Genomic DNA, 23,485 nt, shown 5'->3' on the forward strand with positions numbered 1-23,485 from the left:
AAATCTGACCTATTAAAGAACATCCACATGTACTTCCATAATTAAAACCAGGTCATTCCTGAATCTATGTTATGTGTTTGGCAGTAATTGTTTTGACGTAATTACTAAAATTACTTAAGACAGTATTTGAGACAGTAATTCATTAAGAGTTGCCATCTTATAAAACACATCAGATGAAAATACCATCCAATATGTGTCTCCAATGTCTTCAGCTCTTATTCACAGTAATTTCTGCCTTAGACTCTTTGAAGCAGATTCCCTACTCAAAGAGTATGTATTTTGTCTACCCAGAGTTCAGATAAATCTACGGTCACTGTTCTTTCTTCAAACAAAGCAAAGCAGTTCATATACCCTCATCTCTCCCTTTACAATATTCCACTGTGTATATGTACATCAAGTTAAGAGGAAAATGGCAGAGCTACCCACATAACTCAGCTTTCAACTCTCCTCTCCTCTAATTTACATCATGCCAGCCTGAGTATGTCAAGGGTTTTAAAATTAGGTTCTGGAGGATCTACAGTTTTCACTGGTAGCCCTGGCATTTTTGGAGCCCTCACTCTGAAATTCAGTTTGCTGTTGTTCAACTTCTAATTCGTGTGCGACTCTTTGTATTCAAAGGACTGCAGCACACCAGGCTTCCCTGTCCCGCACTACTGATACCATAAGCACATCTCATCCTGTCACCCCCTTCTCCTCTTGCCCACAGTCTTTCCCAGCATCAGGGTCTTTTCCAATGAGTCAGCTGATCCCCAAAGCCAAAGTATTGGAGCTTCAGCCTCAGTCCTTCCAATGAACATTCAGGTTGATTGACTGACTGGCTTGATATCCTTGCAGTACAAGGGGCTCTCAAGAGTATTCTCCAGTACCATATTTGAAAGAGTCAATTCTTTGGTGCCCAGCCTTCTTTAAGGTGCAATTCTCACATCCATAACATGACTACTGGAAAAACCATAGCTTTGACTACAGGGACCTTTGTCAGCAGTGATGTCTCTGCTTTTTAATATGCTGTCTAGGTTTGTCACAGCTTTTCTTCCAAGGAGCAAGAATCTTTTTAATTTCATTGCTGCAGTCACCATCTGCAGTGATTTTGGAGCCCAAGAAAATAAAGTCTGTCACTGTTTCCACTTTTTCTCCATCTCTTCTCCATGAAGTGATGGGACTGTATGCCATGATCTCAGGTTTTTTGAATGTTGAGTTTTAAGCCACCTTTTTCACTCTCCTCCTTCACCCTCATCAAGAGGCTCTTTAGTTCCTCTTTGCTTTCTGCCACTACAGTGGAATCATCTGTATATCTGAGGTTGTTGATATTTCTTCGAGGAATCTTGATTCCAGCTTGTGATTCATCCAGCCCAGCACTTTGCATAATGTACTCTGCATAGAAGTTAAATAAGCAGGGTGACAATATACAGCCTTGAGATACTCTCTTCCCAATTTGGAACCAGTCTATTGTTACATGTCTGGTTCGAACTGTTGCTTTTTGACCTGCATACAGATTTCACAGGAGGCAGGTAAGGTGGTCCAGTATTCTCATCTCTTAAGAAATTTTCCACAGTTTGCTGTGATCCACACAGTCAAAGGCTTTAGAGTAGTCAATGAAGCAGATGTTTTTGTGGTACTCCCTTGCTTTCTCTATGATCCAATGGATGTTAGCAATTTGATCTCTGGTTCCTCTGCCTTTTCTAAATCTAACTTGCACATCTGAAGTTCTTGGTTCACATACTGGCTGATGCCTAGCTTGAAGGATTGTGAGCATATACCTTGCTAGTATGTGAAATGAGTGCAACTGTGCAGTAGTCTGAACACTTTTGGCAGGCACTGAAATTCAACTAAAGCATTTATAAGTGTTTTAGATATTTGAGTCTTGTGTAAAATTGCATTAAAAAAAATCACTTAAAAATATTTGAAAACACTGACTTACGATATTACAAAAAAAAATTTTGCCTGAATAAAAATGTTTTTCTATCCTTTGCTTACTGGCAACATTTTCTAGCTATCTTCATGCATATATATGTAGATGGATAGATACACACACACACACATATAGAGAATATATATATATATATTCATAAGCTACTATTATTTACCTAGTGTCATCAACTGGTTTATTCCTGTAACAATTCTTTCACATTCCTCATCCCTGGGATTGGAACCCCATTCGCCATCAAGAGGCTTATAGATCAATGATCTGGTTTCAACATCAGTTAAAGGAACACTGGTACCTAATTCTTCAGGAAACACAGCTGAAATAGAAAGAAATGAGATTTAATGAAAATATGTGGTAATGTAACTAATATTTAAGTTACCTTTAGAAATCAGAGTTGACATTTTTATAAAATTAAACTATACCTTTGTAAAGATTTGGTAAGTATTATTCTTTATTTTCATTAAAAGAAAGTTATGTTTCAAGTCAATAAAATTTGTTCTTTAAAACATTAATTTCATAATTAATTTTCTAGATGAGCATGTAATTACTTCTCCAAAATTACACCTCACAACTTGCTCTGCTATCAGTTACAGGTGAAGGAGAAAGTATTCCTATAAAATCATGAAAATTAAAAAAATTTCTGAATCATTTCATAATATATAATCTCTATATTTACTGATAAAACATGCCAGGTGAATTTGAACAAAAGTGGTATTTTTTTTTTTTTCATAAATGTTTTAATTAAAGCCTGTTTTTATAAAAGTGTAGGGACAGTCAGAATTATGAATAATGACAGACGATGCTTAGGCTTTTTGCTCTTAAATGATGAAGGTATGCTTTCTGCATGTCTGAATCTTTAATAGAATAATTAGGGGGTGGTGGTAACATAGAAACTACAAATCTGCCAAGGCAATTTTTCTTTGAACTAGACTTCATGAGAGAAACATTTGGAAATATGTTACTATCTGTTAATGCAACTCCTCCTCTTCTCGAAATGTAATTACTCTTGAGTGCCTATGTATGTATACCCGAAAAGAACAAAAACAACAAAAATCACACACAGCAATATATTGAGGTAGGAAACAACAGCGTATTACTGTTACTCATTCATTTCAAGAAATACCCCAGGCATTACATCAATTAGCTTCATTTCTCTCACATTCACAATAGTCTGATGTGACTTCAAATTCAAACCTTCACAAAGGAGAGAAATAGAACTGGAAGGTAAGTCATGTAATACATTTACAAGCTGATTAAGATATTTTATAGTATTAAACAATTCTAATTTAGCAATGAGATGAAAAAGACATTATTGGTATTGGTCTCTCAAAGTGACAATTTCTAGAAAGAACTAGTCTTAATCAACATCAGCATGACCATTTTCTCATTTCTAAGATTTACCAGATTGGGTTTACTTTTTTCACATTATCTTTTTTCTGATTTTTTGAATATAGTAATTATTGAGGAATTCCATTTATAAATAATCACTTCCACTATGTTACAAGTCAGGTTGTTTTTCTTTTTTTTAATTCGTATCTGATAGTAAAAGCAACACATTATTAAAAAAAAAAAAAAGTAATGTTAAAGATAATTTGTGGAAGTCCTCATATCCCCTATTCTTTAAACCTTTTTAGACATATACAGTTGCGTGTGTTTTATTTTCTTAAACTGAAACAAATATGGGCAATGAAATAGAAAATGCAATATCCAGGCTTTAGACACACTGTTCTTTTCTCAGTTCCAGGAAGATGTCATACTTACTGCCAAAGGCTAACTCCCAAATTCTAAGGCGATGTGTCAGGCCAAAAGCAAGATGACAGTTATTATTATTAATTATAATTACCTACTCATTGAGACCTTACATGTGTCAGGCTCTATAATAAGCACTTTACACATATGATATCATTTACTTCTCACAGCAACCATGTAAGGAAAGTATTAGTTTATAGTTTCAAAGACTGAATCCTAAGCATCTCGAGTTTCAAGGCTTAAAGGAACTTGTCAAGACGACACAGAGAAAAGACGGCAGAGCTAGGATATGAATCTATACTTCATTCAAAAAAGCCTGACCTCTCAGTATTATGTTGTATTCTACGTATTTACTGGAGTTGTAAAAATATCTTTGCTCCCAAGTGCTCATCTTCTACAGTGAATAATAACAAGCAAATCAGTATATTTTGCTGTTAATTATCTTCAACCTTCCCTCTTAAACTACAAATTCCAATTGGACAAGGATTATGTTTAGTCTATTCACTATTATGCCTCCCCTACCTCCAGGGTCAATAAAAATGCATGTGGAATGAATATTTTCTACTTGTTCTTCATCAAGAACTCTTTGTACCTACAAGTTATCAAATCAGATTTTTATTTAAGAAATGAATTTTGTAACATAGACACAAAAAACTTTACACTTACCATTATTAGGTATAAGCTCCATATCCCAAGGACTCATCTTTTCTGTATCTCCATTGTCCCAGCTTAAAGAAAGGAAAACCTTTATATTAAAAAATCTAAACACCGCATTGCAATTTCAATAAAATCACACTGAAAAATAAAATAACTACTTCAGTGTTTAAAAGGAGTATCTTTAGCATTTTAACAGATGGGGAAAACATTCAAAGCAAGTCAGGCTGAACCAAAACACAATACTTCCTTACCAAACATTGTAACACTGGAACAAACTATCAGGGTACTCAGGCTGAAGTGGTTCCTGGCTCTCAATTGTTCCAAACCACCAGGCATCATCTATGACTGATCTGAAACGGTCACCTGGACAAGAATAAAAGCCATCTCATTACTCTTAAATGAAACGCTGCTGCTGCTCTTCTTTCCCAAAGTATCCCTTTAAGATACTAAGAAGTCTGTATTATTATTAAAAGATCTATGAAAAATGACCTATACACTCCAAAATAAATTAGTAAATAAATAAAATCAGCAATACTGAGAAGAAAAGCACACCTGAAGTGTGACTTATCACTTTTCAGACCATTTTTTACCTTTTACTATGGGGTAAGGAGAAATTCACTCTTATTTTAAACAGTTTTACCAATCTACCACTTTACACTCACTTTTCCCTCCTACAGAAAGAAAAAACAAAACCTTTGTAAAACAGACAGCACTCTTTATAACCTTTTCTTAGCCAACTGCATTCCACTACTGTCATATTACTGAAAACTGCTTTCCTCAAAGACCCTAATAAGCTATCTCCCTCACCTTTCCTCTATGTCATATGAAAACTGTTAACTACTCCCTGCCTTTTTGCTACGCTTTCCCCTTTCTTAGCTCTCATAGTACTTAAGTGATTTTTCTCCTGGTAAGTCTGAAAGATTTGAGTTAAAATAACTTATCCATGTCACTTTAAACAAATTAATCTTATCTGAATCAGTTTCATTTTCAAACCCATTAAAAAAAGTGTTTATATCTACTTTTTTTTTTTACCAAAAAGGATTTAACAAGGTACAAAGACATGTAGTTGTCCTACAGTATCTGTGGCGGACTGACTGGCAGCAGGACACTTCAGATACCAAAATCTGTGGATACTCAATTTCCATATATAAAATCATGTGTATGTGCATATAACCTATGTATATCTTCCCACATACTTTAAATCATCTCTAGATTATTTATAATAGTTAATACAATGTAAGTGCTATCAAAATAGCTGTAAATACTATGTAAATAGTTGGCCAGCATAAGGCAAATTCAAATTCCCTTTTTGGAACCTTCTGGAATTTTTTTTCTCCACAATATTTTTGCTACAAGGTTGGCTGAATCTGTGGCTATGGAGGGCCAACTGTAGAGCATAAAACACTTTGAAAAAAATAAATTTAATGACAAAAAAGGAAAGTTGGAACTAGGCTAAGTTAATAGAACACAACTGCATGTTGCTGAGTTGTATGTGTGTATATATACATTCTGGGTGAGCATGCACTGGGATCAAATTTAGGTTCAAATTCAAGCATTCAAACACCAAGTATTAACAGGGAAACATGAGCTATTACTAGAGAGTCTCTAATTGCTCCTGAGATGCATATTAGTGACGCTATACTTAGTGAGAAGATACTACAAATTTAAGAAACAGCATTACTGACATCACCAACACCTAAAAGTAAACATATGCGATTTCTTATGATCCTATTTAGACTGATGACATTATGCTAAAGAGGAAGAACTGGATAACATGTGCCTAACCACAATGAATGATACTGTAGGATAATGGCAATAAAATTAGGCAAGGAATGGAGTCTACCAGAGTAGGCCTTAAGTGTATCTGAGGACTGACCGAAGTAATTATTACTGATGTAATTTTAAATGGCAGTTGGTAAAAACGTCTTCAGAAATAGAAGATTAACTAGCACCAACTTTAGAAGAAACATTAACAGTAACCCATACATTTAAAATTGTAAGTTCCAAATGAGAACATTCTGATGTACATCCATTTGAAATCTCTCTTCAATGTGGCCAATGTTTGCCACTCTCTCCTTACTTATGTTGTCAGTACATTTCTGGAATATTCCTGGATTCTAACTGGTAATATTTGTTCTGCTGACAAATGCATGTCCTTAAAAATCAGAGATGAGAAGGCTTCCCTGGTGGATCAGTGGTAAAGAATCCGCCTGCCATTGCAGGAAACGGGGGTTCGATTCCTAATCCGGGAAGATCCCATATGGCGCAAAGCAGCTAAGCCCGCCTGAACGCCACAGCTGCCGAGCATGTGCTCCAGAGCCCGGGAGCTGCAACTACTGAGCCCACAGGACGCAGAGCTGTGCTCGGAAATGAGAGAAGCCACTGCAATGAGAAGCCTGGGTATCGTAACTAGACAGTAAGCCCACTCTCCACAACTAGAGAAAAGCCCATGCAGCAACGAAGATGCACTACAGCCAAAAATAAATAAAATTTTAAAAAGAGATGAAATTAATCTTATCAACACATGTAAATAATTTTAAAAATCACATGTACCAAAGGCTTATATCCAAAACCAAGAACTTTTAACTCTTTCTTCTTGAATTTACCTACAGTTTTCTAAATGAGCATATAGCTATTTCTTTACTTATCAAGTTCAGACATTAAGTATTGGCCTCTCTAAATATAACTGTATATAAAGGGTATGTGCATTTTGTTTAATCCATTTTTAGCTCTCCTCTGTCATGACTATACTGTATAAATATTGTTCACTAATGAGTCAAATAGCACACAATTCCTTTCTTGCAAAAATCTGTATAATCACTTCATTTTCTCTGAATTTTATGAATACATTTACCCACATTCTCTAACAGCTCAAACTATATAAAACACTCTTCAATAGATAATTTCCCACAATAATGACAATAAAGTCAAAGTCAAACATGTTAGACAATTTATTGGTTTTACTTTTTCTCCTAAAGATTTCACTCTAAGAGGACAGTGTCTTCTGGACTGTTTTACAGACTTGCCAGACAGATCGTATTCTGAGACTTCTGACTGTTATTTGGGAATTTCTTTTGGCACTTTTCTGTCCTCAATTTCCTGTCTCTTACCGAGATTCCTAGTCTTTATTATTTCCTTATGTGATAGAAAAACCGAACATGGCAATGGCCTAGTTCAAAATTGGGAAAGGAGTAGGTCAAGGCTATATATTGTCACCCTGCTTATTTAACTTATAAGCAGAGTACATCATGTGAAATGCCAGGCTAGATGAAGCACAAGCTGTAATCAAGACTGCCGGCAGAATCATCAATAACCTCAGATACGCGGATGACACCACTCTTATGACAGAAAGCAAAGAGGAACTAAAGAGCCTCTTGATGAAGGTGAAAAAGCTGGCTTAAAACTCAACATTCAAAAACTAAGATCATGTCAACAGGTCCTATCACTTCGTGGCAAAGAGATGGGGAAACAATGAGAGACTTTATTTTCTTGGGCTCCAAACAAAATCTCTGCGGATGGTGACTGCGGCCATGAAATTAAAAAGATGCCTGCTCCTTGGAAGAAAAGCTATGACAAACCTAGATAGTATATTAAAAAGCAGAGACATTACTTCACCAACAAAAGTTCGACTAGCCAAAGACATGGTTCTTCAAGTAGTCATGTATGGATGTCAGAGTTGGACCATAAAGTAGGCTGAGTGCCAAAAAATTTATGCTTTTGAACTGTGATGTTGGAGAAGACTCTGAAGAGTCCCTTGGACTACAAGGAGATCAAACCAGTCAATTCTAAAGGAAATAAACACTGAATATTCATTGGAAGGACTGGTACTGAGGCTGAGGCTCCAGTATCTTGGCCACCTGATGCAAAGAGCTGACTCACTGGAAAAGACCCTGATGGCGGGGAAAGATTGAATTCAGGAGAAAGGGGACAACAAAGATGAGATGGTTGGATGGCATCACTGATTCAATGGACATGAGTTTAAGCAAGCTCCAAGGAAGTAGTGAAGGACAGGGAATCCTGGCATGCTGCAGTCCATGGGGTCGCAAAGAGTAAGACACAACTGAGCGACTGAATAATAAAATTTGATGGAACACATCTTTCAAAGCTTTCAGAGAAATGGTACATGGGATGTAAATTTTTCCTACAGCTTCCATGTCCTTGTTTTTAATGACTGCATCTCCGTAATCTTTCTTTTTGTGCACACATGTACACCCACTCCAGTGCTCTTGGGCTTCCCCTGTGGCTCAGCTGCTGAGGAATCCGCCTGCAGTGCAGGAGACCTGGGCCGATCCCTGGGTTGGGAAGATCCCCTGGAGAAGGGAAAGGCTACCCACTCCAGTATTCTGGCCTGGAGAATTCCAAGGACTGTACAGTCCATGGGGTTGCAAAGAGTCAGACACAACTGAATGACTTTCACTATAGCACACATGTAAATTTCTGTATTTACCAAGACCAAACAATAAACAAGTCACCACACTAATGCCTTCCAATGGTACTGGAGGAGGAATGAAATGCTGTATCAACTGAGGTGCTTTCTCAAAGCAAAATATAGCATAAAGGCACCATACACTACTCCAGAGTGGTCCTTTTAGAAATGCTTAAATACTCTAGTAAATAGCATAACCATCTGTACATAAATTAAAGTACCTTAAATGCCTGGAGACCTTTAAGGTTTTTTAAAGTTTTTTTGAGTCTTGGTTACAATATTAGTTTTAACAGAGGTAACCAATAAAAGAAAAACGTCAGTTTAGTTTTAGTCCCAGTCCAATTAAACATTTTCAACGGAAGACTTCTTCTGTTTCAAGTTCAAATTCTGTCATTAATTCTTTTGGATAAAAATTTATTTCAGTACAGGTACTAACAAAAGGAATAGCTATAAACAATCTTATACATAGTTACAAAATATGAGAAAAAATGTTCAAATTTCAGCATCACCTAGTTTAAAAGTATTAACATTCTTTAAAACAGACAAGCAAACAAAAAAATACCCCAAATTCCTGATACAATATCTTACTTTCCTATGACACTGCCACAAATGGCAATATTTATCTGATTATCTAAATTATGAAAAATATAAGTCACTTATTAGATAAAACAAGAATTGCAACTTCTAAATAAATAACACACCTATATTCCACCGCCTATATTTTGCATCATCAAATTGTTGTCTCAGGACCAGGAAATCTATAACATCAGGCATATCATGGTACCTATTAAAACAGAAACGAATTGATCAGGTCACATAGCTACAGATATCTAAAATACATTCAAATGTACCCAAATCTTGAAAAACAATCTACAATACTAAGAAACCACTGCCTCTTTCAACAGTCCTTACTTCATTGTAAATGATCCACCGGTCAGTTTACCAGTATCAGGATCTAGAAAAGCAAGTTTAAGGCAGCAAAGTGTAGGCAATCCCACTTCATACTTTATGCCAACTATTTTCATCAGTTCTTGTTCCTGAAGAAGATATAGAAAATAAGAAATCATATTCACAAAATAAACTGTTAAACACTAGGTGACTATTCTGTATGTATGTATGTATAAAAACCCACTGAGCTATGTAATTAAGATTGGTGCACTCTGATAGTATGCAAGCTATATATCAATTTAAAAAAAAGAAAGAAAACCTTATTGAAGTAAGAATTTTCTAATACAGTTCCAAAGACTGAGAAATAATTTTAAACTATTGCTGATAAATCTAGAAATACTTTCAAATTTACAAAGATGAAGTTTGCCTTAATATGTTAATGTTGTCCAATTCTCACCATAATTACATTTTACTCCCAACTTATAAATTATTAGAATATATATAATTCAATCTTAAGTTTCTTTAAAAATCTATGCCTATGAATTGTTTCCATTAAAAGAAAAAGGTATCTTCATGATACAGTTTCTTATAGTGACAAAAATAACATTCAATACAATTTTCTCTATAATCACATCTTTTGGCGCTTTAAATTATAAACACCATACCCGCAGTTCCATTTTATGCCATGGTTGTTTTTTGGGATTTATACTATAAATTTTATTTTTCCGGGCCATCTCAACATACGCTTCATGTCCTTGTCGGAAATAATAAACCTAAAAAGTAAATAAAGTCACAATTTTAAAACCTGAATGTGTTTCAACCCAAGATGCACAGTATCAGCTAAAACTGTAGAGAATTTAATGTCCTGTAAACGAAAAGAAATTCTAGTATTTTGATTTTATCGTTCCTCCTCTTCCTTGAGCTGTCCTACTTGATAATAACCAAAATGTTCTAAATAACATTAAAAGGTTAAGGATAAGCAGTTATTTTTTGGCTTTTTGGTCTCATCACTTTATTTTACATTGTAAAGTATGTTGTAACTTGGGGTCATGTTTAGTTTATTGTTTACCTACTTTTGTAGCAAGCAGTTTATACAAAGGCAGGGAACTTTAAAATGAAAAATATATTTTCAAATATATTTTCACATATATTTTATCCTTATGAAGAGAGCAAGGCATGTATTTACTCTCATTTATGGAGGTCAAATACAAGTGACTCCTGACTACCACTAGAACTGGTATGTGAATATAGCACTCTGATACCAACTGTTCTTCCCACAACTAAAACAGCTGGGCTTGTTAAAAAATGCTATCCAAGTTTATCCTAACTTTTTAACTGTGAACCTATTGAATACCAGATAATCCTGCCTCTTAACATTTATAGAAAAAACAAGGAGACGTACTCCTGAGTGGAAAAGTTTTATCTAGTAGCTTATATTTTCATTTCAAATTCACAAAAACATAGTCCAAAATGAAGACTAATCATATTTTCTTAAAAAATTAAATAATTGGAAGATAACATTTTTTAAAGATCTAAGAAACATATTATGAACATTATAGTTATTTAAACATTGATAAAATACTTCTATGAAATAAAAATAAAACACAAAATTATCCTTCAATTAAAACTAAACAAATGCTGAATTTTGCTTTTCCTTTACCATATATTTTATTTTAGGAAAAAGAAAGCTTGGCCACAACATCCTCTTATTAAAAAATACATACCAGTTTTTAAAATGCCAATAAACCTCTATTCTCTTACAATATTTAATTTGCTATTGCAATTTTTATAGTAGCCATGAAAACATTACCATTAAAGCTTTCCTCTTAATTTTCCTTTTTTCCATACAGAGTTACAAAACGTAAACAGAGATACTTCATAAAACTGCTACAATTCTCTAGAAATCTGTTTCAAGAGCTATAAAAAGTATTTAAAGTTATTTGAATGAAACAAAGGATATTTTTTAGAAATTAAAAAATACCTCATCACCCATCTGTGGCACAAATGGACATCTTCGGGGAAGAGTGTCTGTAATCCATGTTGAAGGTAACCATTCTTCCAACGTCAACCCATTTTCCGTTAGTTCTCCCACAGCCAATCTCTAAAAGTGTAAAACAGTATCAAATAATGTTATCATGAAAGCATTCATCTATCAATCTGCCCAGGTAGTTAAAAACACAAAAGGGGGAAGGGATCTTTGTACAAAAATGTATGTTCTTTAACTATTAAAAAACCTTATTCTGGGAAGATGGCAGTAGTGGCAAAATAGTTACATTCAATCTCACCAACTCACTCCATAAAAAAGTACTACATCAACCAAAGCTCCTCAGACAATATTCAAAACAAAAATAGGTGATGAGATATTCCCATAAACAAAACAGAAGCTCTGTGTAGTTGCTTTTCCTCTAAACATTCTCTCAGTTTCATAAACATACCATGTAACAAATCAATACATATTCAAGGTTTTTCTTTAAAAAAAACCCTAGTCATAGCATATTGCTAAGAAGTAAGAAAGATATTCTTATATGAGCTGAGCAGTGCCAGGATACAGAAGGCTAACTTTTATGGGCTGGACATTATACTTGCATATAGCCCAAGAATATTCCCTAGCCCTGTTAAAGTAGCCATTTCATACATATGCTTCTAAAAAACCTTTTTTTTCAAACAGAATGCTCTCAAGCCAGGTCTCTTACTTCTTAACTTTCTGAATAGGCCTTTAAGAAAAGTTTAAATTTTCTGGTCACCTACAAGTGGCCATGATAGGCTGGAAACTGTTACCTTAGACTTGGAAAAACAGGTTTTCTAAGAGCTGAAACCTAACATATGTAAGTAGAGAAACATCACGCAGCTGATTAAAAATGTTTTGGTTCAGTGTTTGTAAACTAAGACTTCCAAATTTTATTCTCTTGTTTGCTAAAGAAAAGGGAAGTTGTAAGGTAGTTATCACTGTGAGTTAATGAAAGTTCATAAAAAGAAACATGGTCACAATGGGACATCAGAGAGTACTACTTGCAGCATGTTCCTTTAGCTGTTACTCAGTATCCATTTTCCTACCAACTCTTCTTCCTATTAACCACCTTTGTGTTTCTCTGTTAACACATTAGGAGCAGTCTGTGGAGAAGAACAGAGGGATAAAGGACTCTGGCATTTACTATCCATGAGATGAATCCATCCCATGTACTGATATCCACAGATGTATCAGTCTTATATATAATGAGGTGTTCAGTTAAAGTATTTGAAAAAGGCTTCCTTTGACCTAGGTAAAATGAAAAAGGCAGGAAAAGGCTAAAAATTACTAACTCCAGCCTCAATATAAACTACTAGCTATACTACTCAAGTATTTCTTCCCAGAGTGGGACAGCTAACAGCTCTTACCTGAAGCCAGGTAAATTGGATATTAAATAGATGTAACCATATTTATAACTGTAGGACTATGGCATAGCCAAGAATCATTATGATAACAAATCTTACTCAATTCTTGGGGATTCCTGAAGTTTTGGTTAGATTTCTGTCAGTACTGATAGTCATTTATGGGATAAAACACATCGATAGTTCTCTAAATTTCCAGCCTCATAAACTGAGATTTAATTTTGGAGATAAAGGTAATTAATCTATTTTCTTTCTATCCATGGCAACTCTTCTAGGCCGACCTAAAATCTGATTTCTTCTGGAAGGCTTATCTGAAACTCTAAGATGTCTCCCTTTGGTTTCTGAGTTATTATCTATAAAATTACTTTGCTAATTAAATGCATTATATCATGTGATATTTCTCCTATTTTGGGGGGAGCGGATTCAAAAAACAGTGGTCACACATTGTTTTTGGAGTAAGTACTATGTCTCACACTTCTTTTTATTGACTGTACTGCAGGCACTAGATGAAAACCCATTGCTCTGATTTCCAGAGCTCCCCAACAACATAGGGATATATGTCAGATACTATCTGGGATAACTGTACTGTATCTCAGGAGAATTCTATTTTAATAAGCATGTGCCTAACAAGGTTTTTTTTTTTTTTTTTTGATTCAAACAATTAACCATATGGAAGATATTTTACTTTTTCATAGATGCAATAAACATCAACTAATGATGTCTCAGTTATTTTTCAGCTTTACAACTCTATGCAGAAGAAAGGAAATGTTACTGTGTTTACCTGAGGTAAGATGACTAAAGAATAAGAGCAATTCTGTCTGTTGTCAGATTCAGTGATAGGATGAAAACAAGCCATGTAAACAAAAGCCAAATTACAGGCAGTGACCTGTAATACCCTAACCTTAAACTATTTAAAACAGGTACCAAACAAATTAGTGGCAAACAGACCCTGGGGTAATACTTTAAGCAAAAGAGTGAAATTAAAATATGCCAAATAGTAACAATGGGTCCAAATGTGGCATGTAAGAAGCAGCCTGAGGTATTAGTTTATGGATAATTATCAAATAAAAGGGGACCAGGTGAAGTAAACTGCATTCTTACGACAAAAGAATTATGGGACGTAACACTGCAAACCTCCCAAAGTTTCCAAAACTATCTTGAGATGGAAAAAAAAATCTTTACTTCATTTGCCAGATACATGGCTAAATCAGCTTTTCTGTCTATCATGTAAAATAATGGGTCAGCCAACATTTACCATCACAGACAAAGAAGAGGAGGAATACTGTGGTAAAGTGTGGCATTCTCGCTGGTAAATAGTCCCCAGACAAAGGCAGAGTAATCCATAATCCATAATTACATAACCGAAACAAACAAAGCTCAACTGATGCAGATAAAATAAACATTTAAGACAGATGTAGTCTTGAAATTTTTCAAAGCTCTCTAAAGATAAACATCCTATAGTCTCCCTAGTATTTAATTCTACAGATAACATCTTCCATTTAACTCTAAAAATGGCAGTGGTTTTTAAAAAAACTTTCCGTTTGTTTCACCAAATGTGCTTCCAACTTACAGTCTTTTGGGCAATAGACAATATGTCCTTGTATTTCACTTCCTTTAGAGCAAAAGTTAAAACAGTTCTTGTTTTTAAAATATTCCGACCCCATAAGAACTAACATCTTATTCCCATAACATTTATCCCTTTTCTTTGATCTGTCTCAAATTATCCACAGACTAAAGATATACTTATCAAACCAATACTACTGCCCTAAGGACTAGTGATGGCTCACAGGCTCTGCAAATTAATGAAGGCTTGTTACCACAGTAGTATTTTCAGCAGTGATAGTTTGTAAGGATGGTTCAAAGACAAAGGCAATTAAAGGCTAATAAAATATGCTTTGTAGCATTATTTATTTTACATAAATAAACAAATTTTCCTGGAGTCTCAAGAAAATTCTGCTCATCAGATCAAATGCTCAATATTATAACAATATGATAATTCTACAAGTAAATACTCTCACACTTTAAACATTTTAAAAATTGAGGAAAACTAAACAGATCTCTATATGCTTTATTTCACTACTGTGTAACTCCATGTTTTTTCTATTACTATTTAACTGGTATACCTGAACAATCTTTATGTTTATCCACTGCACTTTTAAAATGTATAGTTTGTTTTCACAGAAAAGATATATATATAAAATATGTATATCATTTATATATATGATTATATATATAAGAACATGTATATATAATACATATTTAAGTATATAACTCAACCTTTTGTTTTCTTTCTTTGGGCTTCTTTTTCTTTGGTGATACTGGTCCATCCTTTTCTTCATTTACTTTTTTCCTTTCCTTTTTAATCTGTTTTTGCTTCTGTTTCTCAGATTCTTCTTCTTCATCTGAACTGCTTTCTGCTTTCTTGGTTTTATGCTTAGGAATTTTCTTTGGTGGTTGCAGATTAATTCCGGCATCTGCTGTCCAGTCAGAATAATCACTGGAGTAGTCACTAAAACGGAAGAGGGATTTAAAAAATATACAGAACAAGATATACGTTAAGACTTTGCTGTATGCACATGTAAGGAACGATCATAATAAAAAGTAATGGGCTTCCCTGGTGGCTCAGATGGTAAAGAATCTGCCTGCAATGCAGGAGACCCAGGTTCGATCCCTGGGTTGGGAAGATCCCCTAGAGGAGGAAATGACAACCCACTCCAGTATTCTTGCCTGGAGAATTCCTGGACAGAGGAGCCTGGTGAACTACTGTCCAGGGGGTCGCAAAGAGTCAGACACGACTGAATGACTAACAGACAATGACAGAATAGTACACACTAAATTATATAAAAATACTTCCTAGCTTTAAACTCATCTTTTAAATAGCTTCTTAGAAGTCTGCAGGGTTAACTTACTTAAATATCTCCAAAACTTTTTAGGATAAATGAGGCCTAATTAAAGTAGTTCTGATTAAACAATAAATTTAAATACCATTTATAATTTTAACAAAAATATAGATTTGAGTGCTACCTGTGTTCAAAATATTGTGGGGTCACAAAGGTAAGGAGAGATGGTCAATTTCCTCAATTCTAGTACCAACAGAGAGCTCTAGATAGTATAGGCGGCATCAACGTTGAGAAGAAGCTTAAGGATTCCCTTGTTGAGGGCAGGTGGGCACTCCTGACATGCGAACTCCCATGGTAGAGCACCAGTGGCGTCTTAGTAGCTAGATATCGACCTGGCAGGGTCAGAAGTATTCTATCCAGTGGGAAGATCGTGCCTGCAAACTTTACTAAGCATCTACATACACTCGAGGTGTATTTTATGCTTCAAAGCATAGTAAGATTCAGAAAAATGTAGGCCTTAGTATCTTATGTATCACTATCAATCATGTGTGCCATTGGTTATATCTCACTGGAAACTAACAGATCTAAGCTTTACTAAACTGACGCTGCAAAATAAAGAACCCAACTAAGTTGTCTTCTGCTTTAGTTTTAGAACACGAGAATATTTAATTACTTGACTTTTTAGTTTTATAAATATAATTGCCTTAATGGAATCTAAATTGTACTATGTTAAAATCAATTATCAGGTTGCCTAGACTTACTGATGTATATTCTCACTTCTCTAAAAATATCACTGACAAGAATGAAGTCATATTTTTCTGGAGTTTTATTCTACTACCTCGTCCCTCTGGCTCAAGTGTCTTTTTTTATGGGCAATTTATCTGTTATCGCCCTAAGAATAATCATTGCAGATAAAAGTCAAGTAATTAAGGTGTTTTCTAGTATGATTTTCATGACTTCATCTTAAAAGTTAAAATTTTAAACTTACATAAAAAACATTTTCAGAAACTCTTCTGGATATTTGGGAATATATCTGCAGGGCAAACAGCTATCCAACCGGCCATACGGAACTCAGGAGCGTTTATTTACACGGACCTCAGCCGTGGCCACTGTAAATGGCATTTGCCAAACTGCTCACTGTTGCTATTCCATGGGACACTCAGCTCTTACAGAAAATCTGCTGCTGCCAGCACAGAACGACAAATCCCAGAGGCCCATGTTCCTTACAATAGTTTCTCCAACAGCTGAAGTGAACACTGTTTTTTCAAAACAAGAACCTCTATGCTGTTGCATGGTATGAGATACAAACATAACTTATTTTATTGTGCTTAGCAGATACTGTGGTTTTTCTTCTTTACAAATTCAAGGTTTGTGGCAACCTGGCATCAAGCAAGTCTATTGGTGCCACTTTTCCAATAGCATTTTTTTAAATGTTGAACTTTTTTTCAGAGATAATGCTACTGCACACCTCACTGTACAGTGAAAATGTAATTTTTACACGCACTAGGAAAACAAAAATTCATGTGACTTGCTTTACTGCAATATACATTGTGGTGATCTGGAGTAAAACCTGAGGTATTCCAAGGTGTAACTATACTCTATTTCCACTGCTAAACCAAGAGAAAGTGGCTTTTTCTTCTGCTGTCTTATTTTAAAAATAGGAAACTACCAGACATAATGATGAACACTTGCATATCATTACTGGGAGCAACTACTGTGGAAACAGGAATGTCTGTGGTAATAAGAGGTGAAGAATTTTTATACATAGCTTCCTGGTTTCTTTGGAATTTTAAGAACTAACGCTGTCAAGGAATAAGTATCAAGGGCTAAACATAATTACCATTCCCAAAGGCTCTACTCCTCCTTGCTACTAAGACCTCACAATGTCAGACAAGGCCATTAAACTCTGTAACAATATGAATCACCAGTTAATGAGGCTGAAGGAATCCTTGCTTACATGATCAAATGGGATGGGAAAAACAGGAAAAAGGGAAAGCTTATTCTCACTGCCAGAAGAAAATACTACTAGCATTTAACAAATTCCACTATAAAAGATAGTTAATTCTACAAAATCTCATTACTTTCATAATTTAATGCTTAAGTATTTCTCAAAACCAGTAAAGAAACTAGTTTGTGGTTCAGAATTACAAATAGTAACAGCATTCAGAAGATAAAATATCAACTGAGGAAAAAAGTTAAAAGCATCATTTTGTAGACCTAGCTACAATTTTAAACCCAAAGGGACTCTGAACTATGTTTCTGGTAGAAAAGAATCTTTACCTTTCTAAAGAATTTATATTACTTGTGGGGAAAAAACAATCCATTAAATTACCTAGAACTGCCATCACTGTGCCAAGCTCTCTCTTCTTCTTCAGATGTTCCACCACTGACAGCAACAACTTCACCTTCCTAAGAGATAGTGAAAACATATTTCATTGTGTAGTTTTACAGAATAACATCCTATATGATTATATTAATAGAAAATATCAGTGATATCTAGTAGTATGAATCATATTAGGATATCTTATTAAAATCTGATTTAAATTAGTTGTAAAATACAAGTCTCCTGTTTTTATACAAAAGTATACACAGATAAATACTTATTAATAATGTTTCAGGGCAATCTCTTGGATGGATTAACTTTTTAAAGCCTCAAACATAACTTCTAGATTGTAAACTTAAATTTACAAACTTTTAGGTTTTATTTATTGCAATTATTATTAAAATAGCTTTATCATATAAAAAAGCATATTCCAATTCAAGTATGATTTTATACACATAAGGAAGATTAAAAACTACCCGAACACTCTGTTTCTCCTTAGCAAATATTCACTGGTCAACACAGGCTACCTGTGAAGCCATTTTCTTTATAAAAATTGTTTTGTGGTCACAAAATCTTGCTTCAATAAAAATAGCAATTTATATTAATTAAGATTTTACTATAGGTCAGAAACTGTTCTAAGCACTCTATATATCATCCCATTTAATCTAGACAAAACAATGACTGGTGAGAGGAAACAGATTTTTTCCCCCAGTTATAAGTGATTTCTGAAATATATTTCATTATTTTATTCTATTTACACTATCCTACCATTTAAAAAAATTATCTCATTATTTTAACATATTGAAATCTGTGGTTCTCTATTAACCAGCAAGTATAATACTGATTCCAGGGAAATAGATTTTTAAAGAAAAGAAACCAAAACTTCAACAGGCTAAGAAATTTATCCAAGGCAGCACAATTAATAAGCAACAAAGCCTATTTTGCACTCAGGTCATTTTACTTCAAAGCTTAAGCCCACTCTAACAAGAACGGTTCGGTGTTATTAATTGCTGGACGTATTCAGATAATTTTTCATGAGGATAATGAAACATATTCTTTTGCTAATCAAATATTACATTTTGGGGAGAAAAATTTTCCCATTATCATGTCTTAAAAATGAAGAATGTAATTGCATAACTTCCACAGAGCTTTGAAAATCAAGCAAATATGTAAAGATCAAAATCTAATAGCAAATTTTATTCAGCAAACAATCTCTGCTCACTAACTGAAAAGAAACTAGACAAATTATCTGATTATTCCCACCTTTAGTATATTACTTCTTTAAAGAGGGAGGACAGAAACATATTTCTATATTCTAAATACAAAAAAGTACTATACGTAATTACAAAATATTTGAATCAAAAAACCCAAAATTGTTTCATTTTTAAATGATATATTGTGCCAGAGGTGATATTCTGTTCTCACTATTCTCCTCTACAAACTTAAGGTATAAACAAATTAATTTTGAAGACAAATGAAAGAATTTGTAATTTTCTTATGCAACAGTTGTACCTGGAAATACAGTTTTAGTTGATTCGTATTTTAAAAATTTTATAGAAACTTTTATTTAAGAGAATACTATTAATCTTTCAAAAATAAAGAAATACTTTATAATGCAAACAACTAGCACACACAGATTTTATGTTTTGTGGTATATCTAAGTTGCTGAATGTCAAGTTTATATAAAGAGCGTGTTTTCTCTTTTTGCCAGATTAAACATATCATTTTGTTCTGGCTATGGACATGAGTTTGAGTAGACTCTGGGAATTGGTAATGGACAGGGAGGCCTGGCGTGCTCCAATTCATGGGGTCGCAAAGAGTCGGACTCGACTGAGTGACTGAACTGAACTGAAACTAGGACCTAAAGCCAGCAGACTTTTAAATTATGGTTAGAATACTCTCAGTTTGAGCTAATATAACCCTGTCCATAGACAATATATGTGGAGAATCCCCATGCATGCCTGCCACTGCAAAACATAAGATGACTTCAAAAATGTATAGCTGTCAACATTTCAGATCAGTCGCTGACTTAACTGTGAGTGAAGGGTAATAAGCAGAGTGGGGCAGGAGAAGAAAGACAGTTGTACGTCTAAGCAAGCTTGATTTGTAAAGGCAAATGGACTGCCTTTGCTGAAAGAATATATAGTTTTGTGAGAACAATGATATTTATGAAAATACATATACATAAGGAGTATTTTAAAATTTACATTGAGAAAGCTATAAATTGGTACAGAGATTATAAAGTAACCAAAACTGTTGACTGTCTATTCATCAGTTGTATTATACAGACTAGAGCTTTATGGTATTAAAAAGCTTGGTTTTGGAGTAAAAGGAACCTGGTACTCTACCATTTAATAGTTAAGTAAATGTGTAATCTAAACATCTTGAACTTCAGAGTCCTCATAATGGATGCACTTGTTTTGTGGACCTGAGGTTTTGAACACCATGCCTTGAACACACACTATGGTCTTCAGCTATCACTGTCATTTTAAGACCCAGACATACCATGTTTGAGCTACATCTACAAATGTATCAATGGATGCAAAGAATACAGGTTATATTTAAAAAAACAAGTCAAAATGAAAACAAATTTATGAATGTGCTGAGCTCTCACATCTGAAGAACTTGTGCCATTTTCTACTTCTTCTGAAGGTCTAGGAGTCTCCTCTAATGCAGATCTCGTGCGGTAATTATGTTGATTTGCCTGCTGCTTTTTGGATTCTCCAAGATCCAGGAAATGTTCATGAGCATGATTCTGGAAAAAAGTAAATTCAATTTATTTACAGTATGCTTAAAGAAAATGCTTTTTAAGAGTTACATTTTTTTTCTCATTCATGTTTAAGATTCTCACAGAAGTAGACTATAATACCAGCTCAAGTATTTTAACATTAAGCTAAAACACAGGTTAGTGATTGGTTGAAATTCACTTGCTGATTGATAGGTTATAAAAACCTTTTTTTGATTAAGGATTCATAAAAATAGACTAACTCTAATATTGAACTCTCTTGTATACACATCAAAGCTATAAAATAGATAAAGCAAAGAGGACCTCAGACTGTGAGGCATAGGTGACAGGCAGAGGCAAACTAGGAAACAAAACAGTGATCACAAAGCTAACTGGTCACTACGAGGCTTGGATACCAAGGTAACTGGCTCGCTCTCTCCTGCTGCAGGCAAATGTGGGAAGCAAATGTGGGGAAAGTCTTTTGCAGCAGAGAAAACAACTAAGAATAATCAAAATAAATGAAAGTCCAACACAGTTATAGACATGAAAAAACTCAAGAATTTACACCTGAAAAAGAAACCCAATTAAAGAACATAAAAAATAAATGGAAAATACTAAAAATTACCTTCAAAAAGACTGACGTCAGACTTATATATACATCATGCAATATATCATACAATAAAAAAGGAACATTATCTTCAAAGTGCTAACAGAAAATAGTTTTGAAACTCTTATTTATATCCTCACTCCTTTGAACCTGTAATTATATTCTCACTTTTTTCCCCCTCGCTCTTCTCATTGTTTTATAAGGCTCTCAAAATTCTGTGACAGATTTCTAGTCAAGTTGTTTCCATTAAAAAGTACTGCTTTAAAAACTAGTAATTTAAAATTGCCACACAGTTGAAAAACAGATGGTCCACAAAACATTCTCCTTTCCTTCAAGGTTTTGTTATCATTGCTATCATTAATTGGTCTTTGCTAAATGACTGATCGAGACAAAACAGTCCTGAGACAGTTCTTCCACCACTGATGAAGACGGGGGTGCCAGGTATAGGCGATGACCTTCAGTTAGCCTTCTGAGCTTTCTGGGCACACACTGTGACCTTGCCAGCTCTAGCTGCCTTCTTGTCCACTGCTTTGATGACACCATAGTAAGTCTCTGTCTCATTCACAAATAGCAAAACAACCCAGAGGATACTCAGAGGAGTTTTTAACACACAGGTGGCTTGCCCGGAACCTTACCAAAAGTGGCAGGCAGCATCAACACCTTTCAAGAATTTGGGGCTATTTTTCAGAAGCTTCTTCCAAGAACAGTGACCATCATCATCTTCAAGTCAGCAATCCTCCAAGCTATGTTAGCTGTGGACAGTCCAGAACAGGTGCACAGCTGACTTGGCTTGGTTGGCTCAGGATAATCACTTCAGCTGCGAAGCCAGTTGCTTCCATCGATGGGTTATTTTTGCTCTCAGGAGCAACAACGCCATGGCAAGCATCTCTGACAGACACGTTCTTGACACTTATGTCTACACTGTCCTCAGAAAAGCTTCACTCAAGGCTTTAAGTGCACTTCAACAGACCTTTTTTTTCACTTGAGTTGTAATGACAACTGGAGCAAAGGTGACCACATGCCACATTTGAGAACCCCAGTCTGTGACTTGCCCACAGGGACAGGTCCAGTACTACCTGGAGGGGCAGGCACCAAGGGCTCGTCAGTCAGACAAGTTGGTGGTAGGATGCCATCAGAGCTTTCAGCTTCCTTGTTCCATTGCTATCACCATCATTACAGGTGACTTTCCAACCCCTGAACCAAGACATGTTATTAGCACTTGGCTCCAGCATGTTGTCTCCATTCCAATAAGAAACTGGCATAAACACTACTGTGTTGGGGTTGCAGACAATTTTCTTAATGTAAATCAATTCCTTAATATCTTCTTAACTCTTCTCGCCGTAGGGTGCTCAGTGGAACCCATTTTAACAGCAAACAAAAACTAACATTAGTTAAGTTCATGGTTATTTTAAGGTAATTCTCCTGTTCTCTCCAGAAATTTTCAGGATATTTCCTTTTAGATGTTTTCAAATCTCACTATAATGTGCTTAACCGAGGTTTTATATCTTTAGATTTTACATTATGTTTTCTTTATTTTAGTTGGCATACTATGCATTCGCTCAGAAATTAATTCTAGAAAATTTTGGTTCATTATTTTTTTCAACTCTTTGCTCCCTCTGTATGTCATTCTCTTCTTCGAAGACTCTTACTAAATAAAGCTTTTTTACTACGTACTTCTAGTGTGTATGTATGTGTGTATACACACACCCATTTACAAAAAACATATATACATGGTTCTCACATTTCCCTCATTCTGTCCATTATTTTATCCCTTGTTGATACATTCTGGAAGAGTTCTTCATATTCCAGCTTACTAACTCATTTTTCAGTGTTTTATACTCTTCTATTAAACTCATCCACTGAATTCTCCATTTCAAGGACAACAGGTTTCATCCTAATTTCTCCAACAGAACACTCCCCAAAACAGCTTGTTGCTATATCATGCTTCCAACATCCTCTCTTCTCACTCTCAGAATA

General features: G+C 34.8%; 1 protein-coding gene across 2 annotated transcripts in view; it reads right to left on the reverse strand.

Annotated features, from left to right (window-relative positions):
* LOC122422510 (pleckstrin homology domain interacting protein) overlaps positions 1–23,485 on the reverse strand; it is a 120,202-nt gene that overhangs the window by 21,777 nt on the left and 74,940 nt on the right. For both annotated transcript variants that reach the window (XM_043438934.1, XM_043438933.1), the window contains exons 21-30: positions 20,791–20,931; positions 18,186–18,262; positions 15,291–15,522; positions 11,626–11,745; positions 10,310–10,417; positions 9,669–9,793; positions 9,458–9,540; positions 4,582–4,693; positions 4,340–4,401; positions 2,085–2,240 (exon numbers count right to left, since the gene is read on the reverse strand). In XM_043438934.1, the coding sequence (XP_043294869.1) occupies positions 2,085–2,240; positions 4,340–4,401; positions 4,582–4,693; positions 9,458–9,540; positions 9,669–9,793; positions 10,310–10,417; positions 11,626–11,745; positions 15,291–15,522; positions 18,186–18,262; positions 20,791–20,931 (1,216 nt within the window). The remainder of the gene's footprint in view (positions 1–2,084; positions 2,241–4,339; positions 4,402–4,581; positions 4,694–9,457; positions 9,541–9,668; positions 9,794–10,309; positions 10,418–11,625; positions 11,746–15,290; positions 15,523–18,185; positions 18,263–20,790; positions 20,932–23,485) is intronic.

Source organism: Cervus canadensis, chromosome 20 (genome assembly GCF_019320065.1).
Source record: "Cervus canadensis isolate Bull #8, Minnesota chromosome 20, ASM1932006v1, whole genome shotgun sequence".
Classification (NCBI taxonomy): domain Eukaryota; kingdom Metazoa; phylum Chordata; class Mammalia; order Artiodactyla; family Cervidae; genus Cervus; species Cervus canadensis.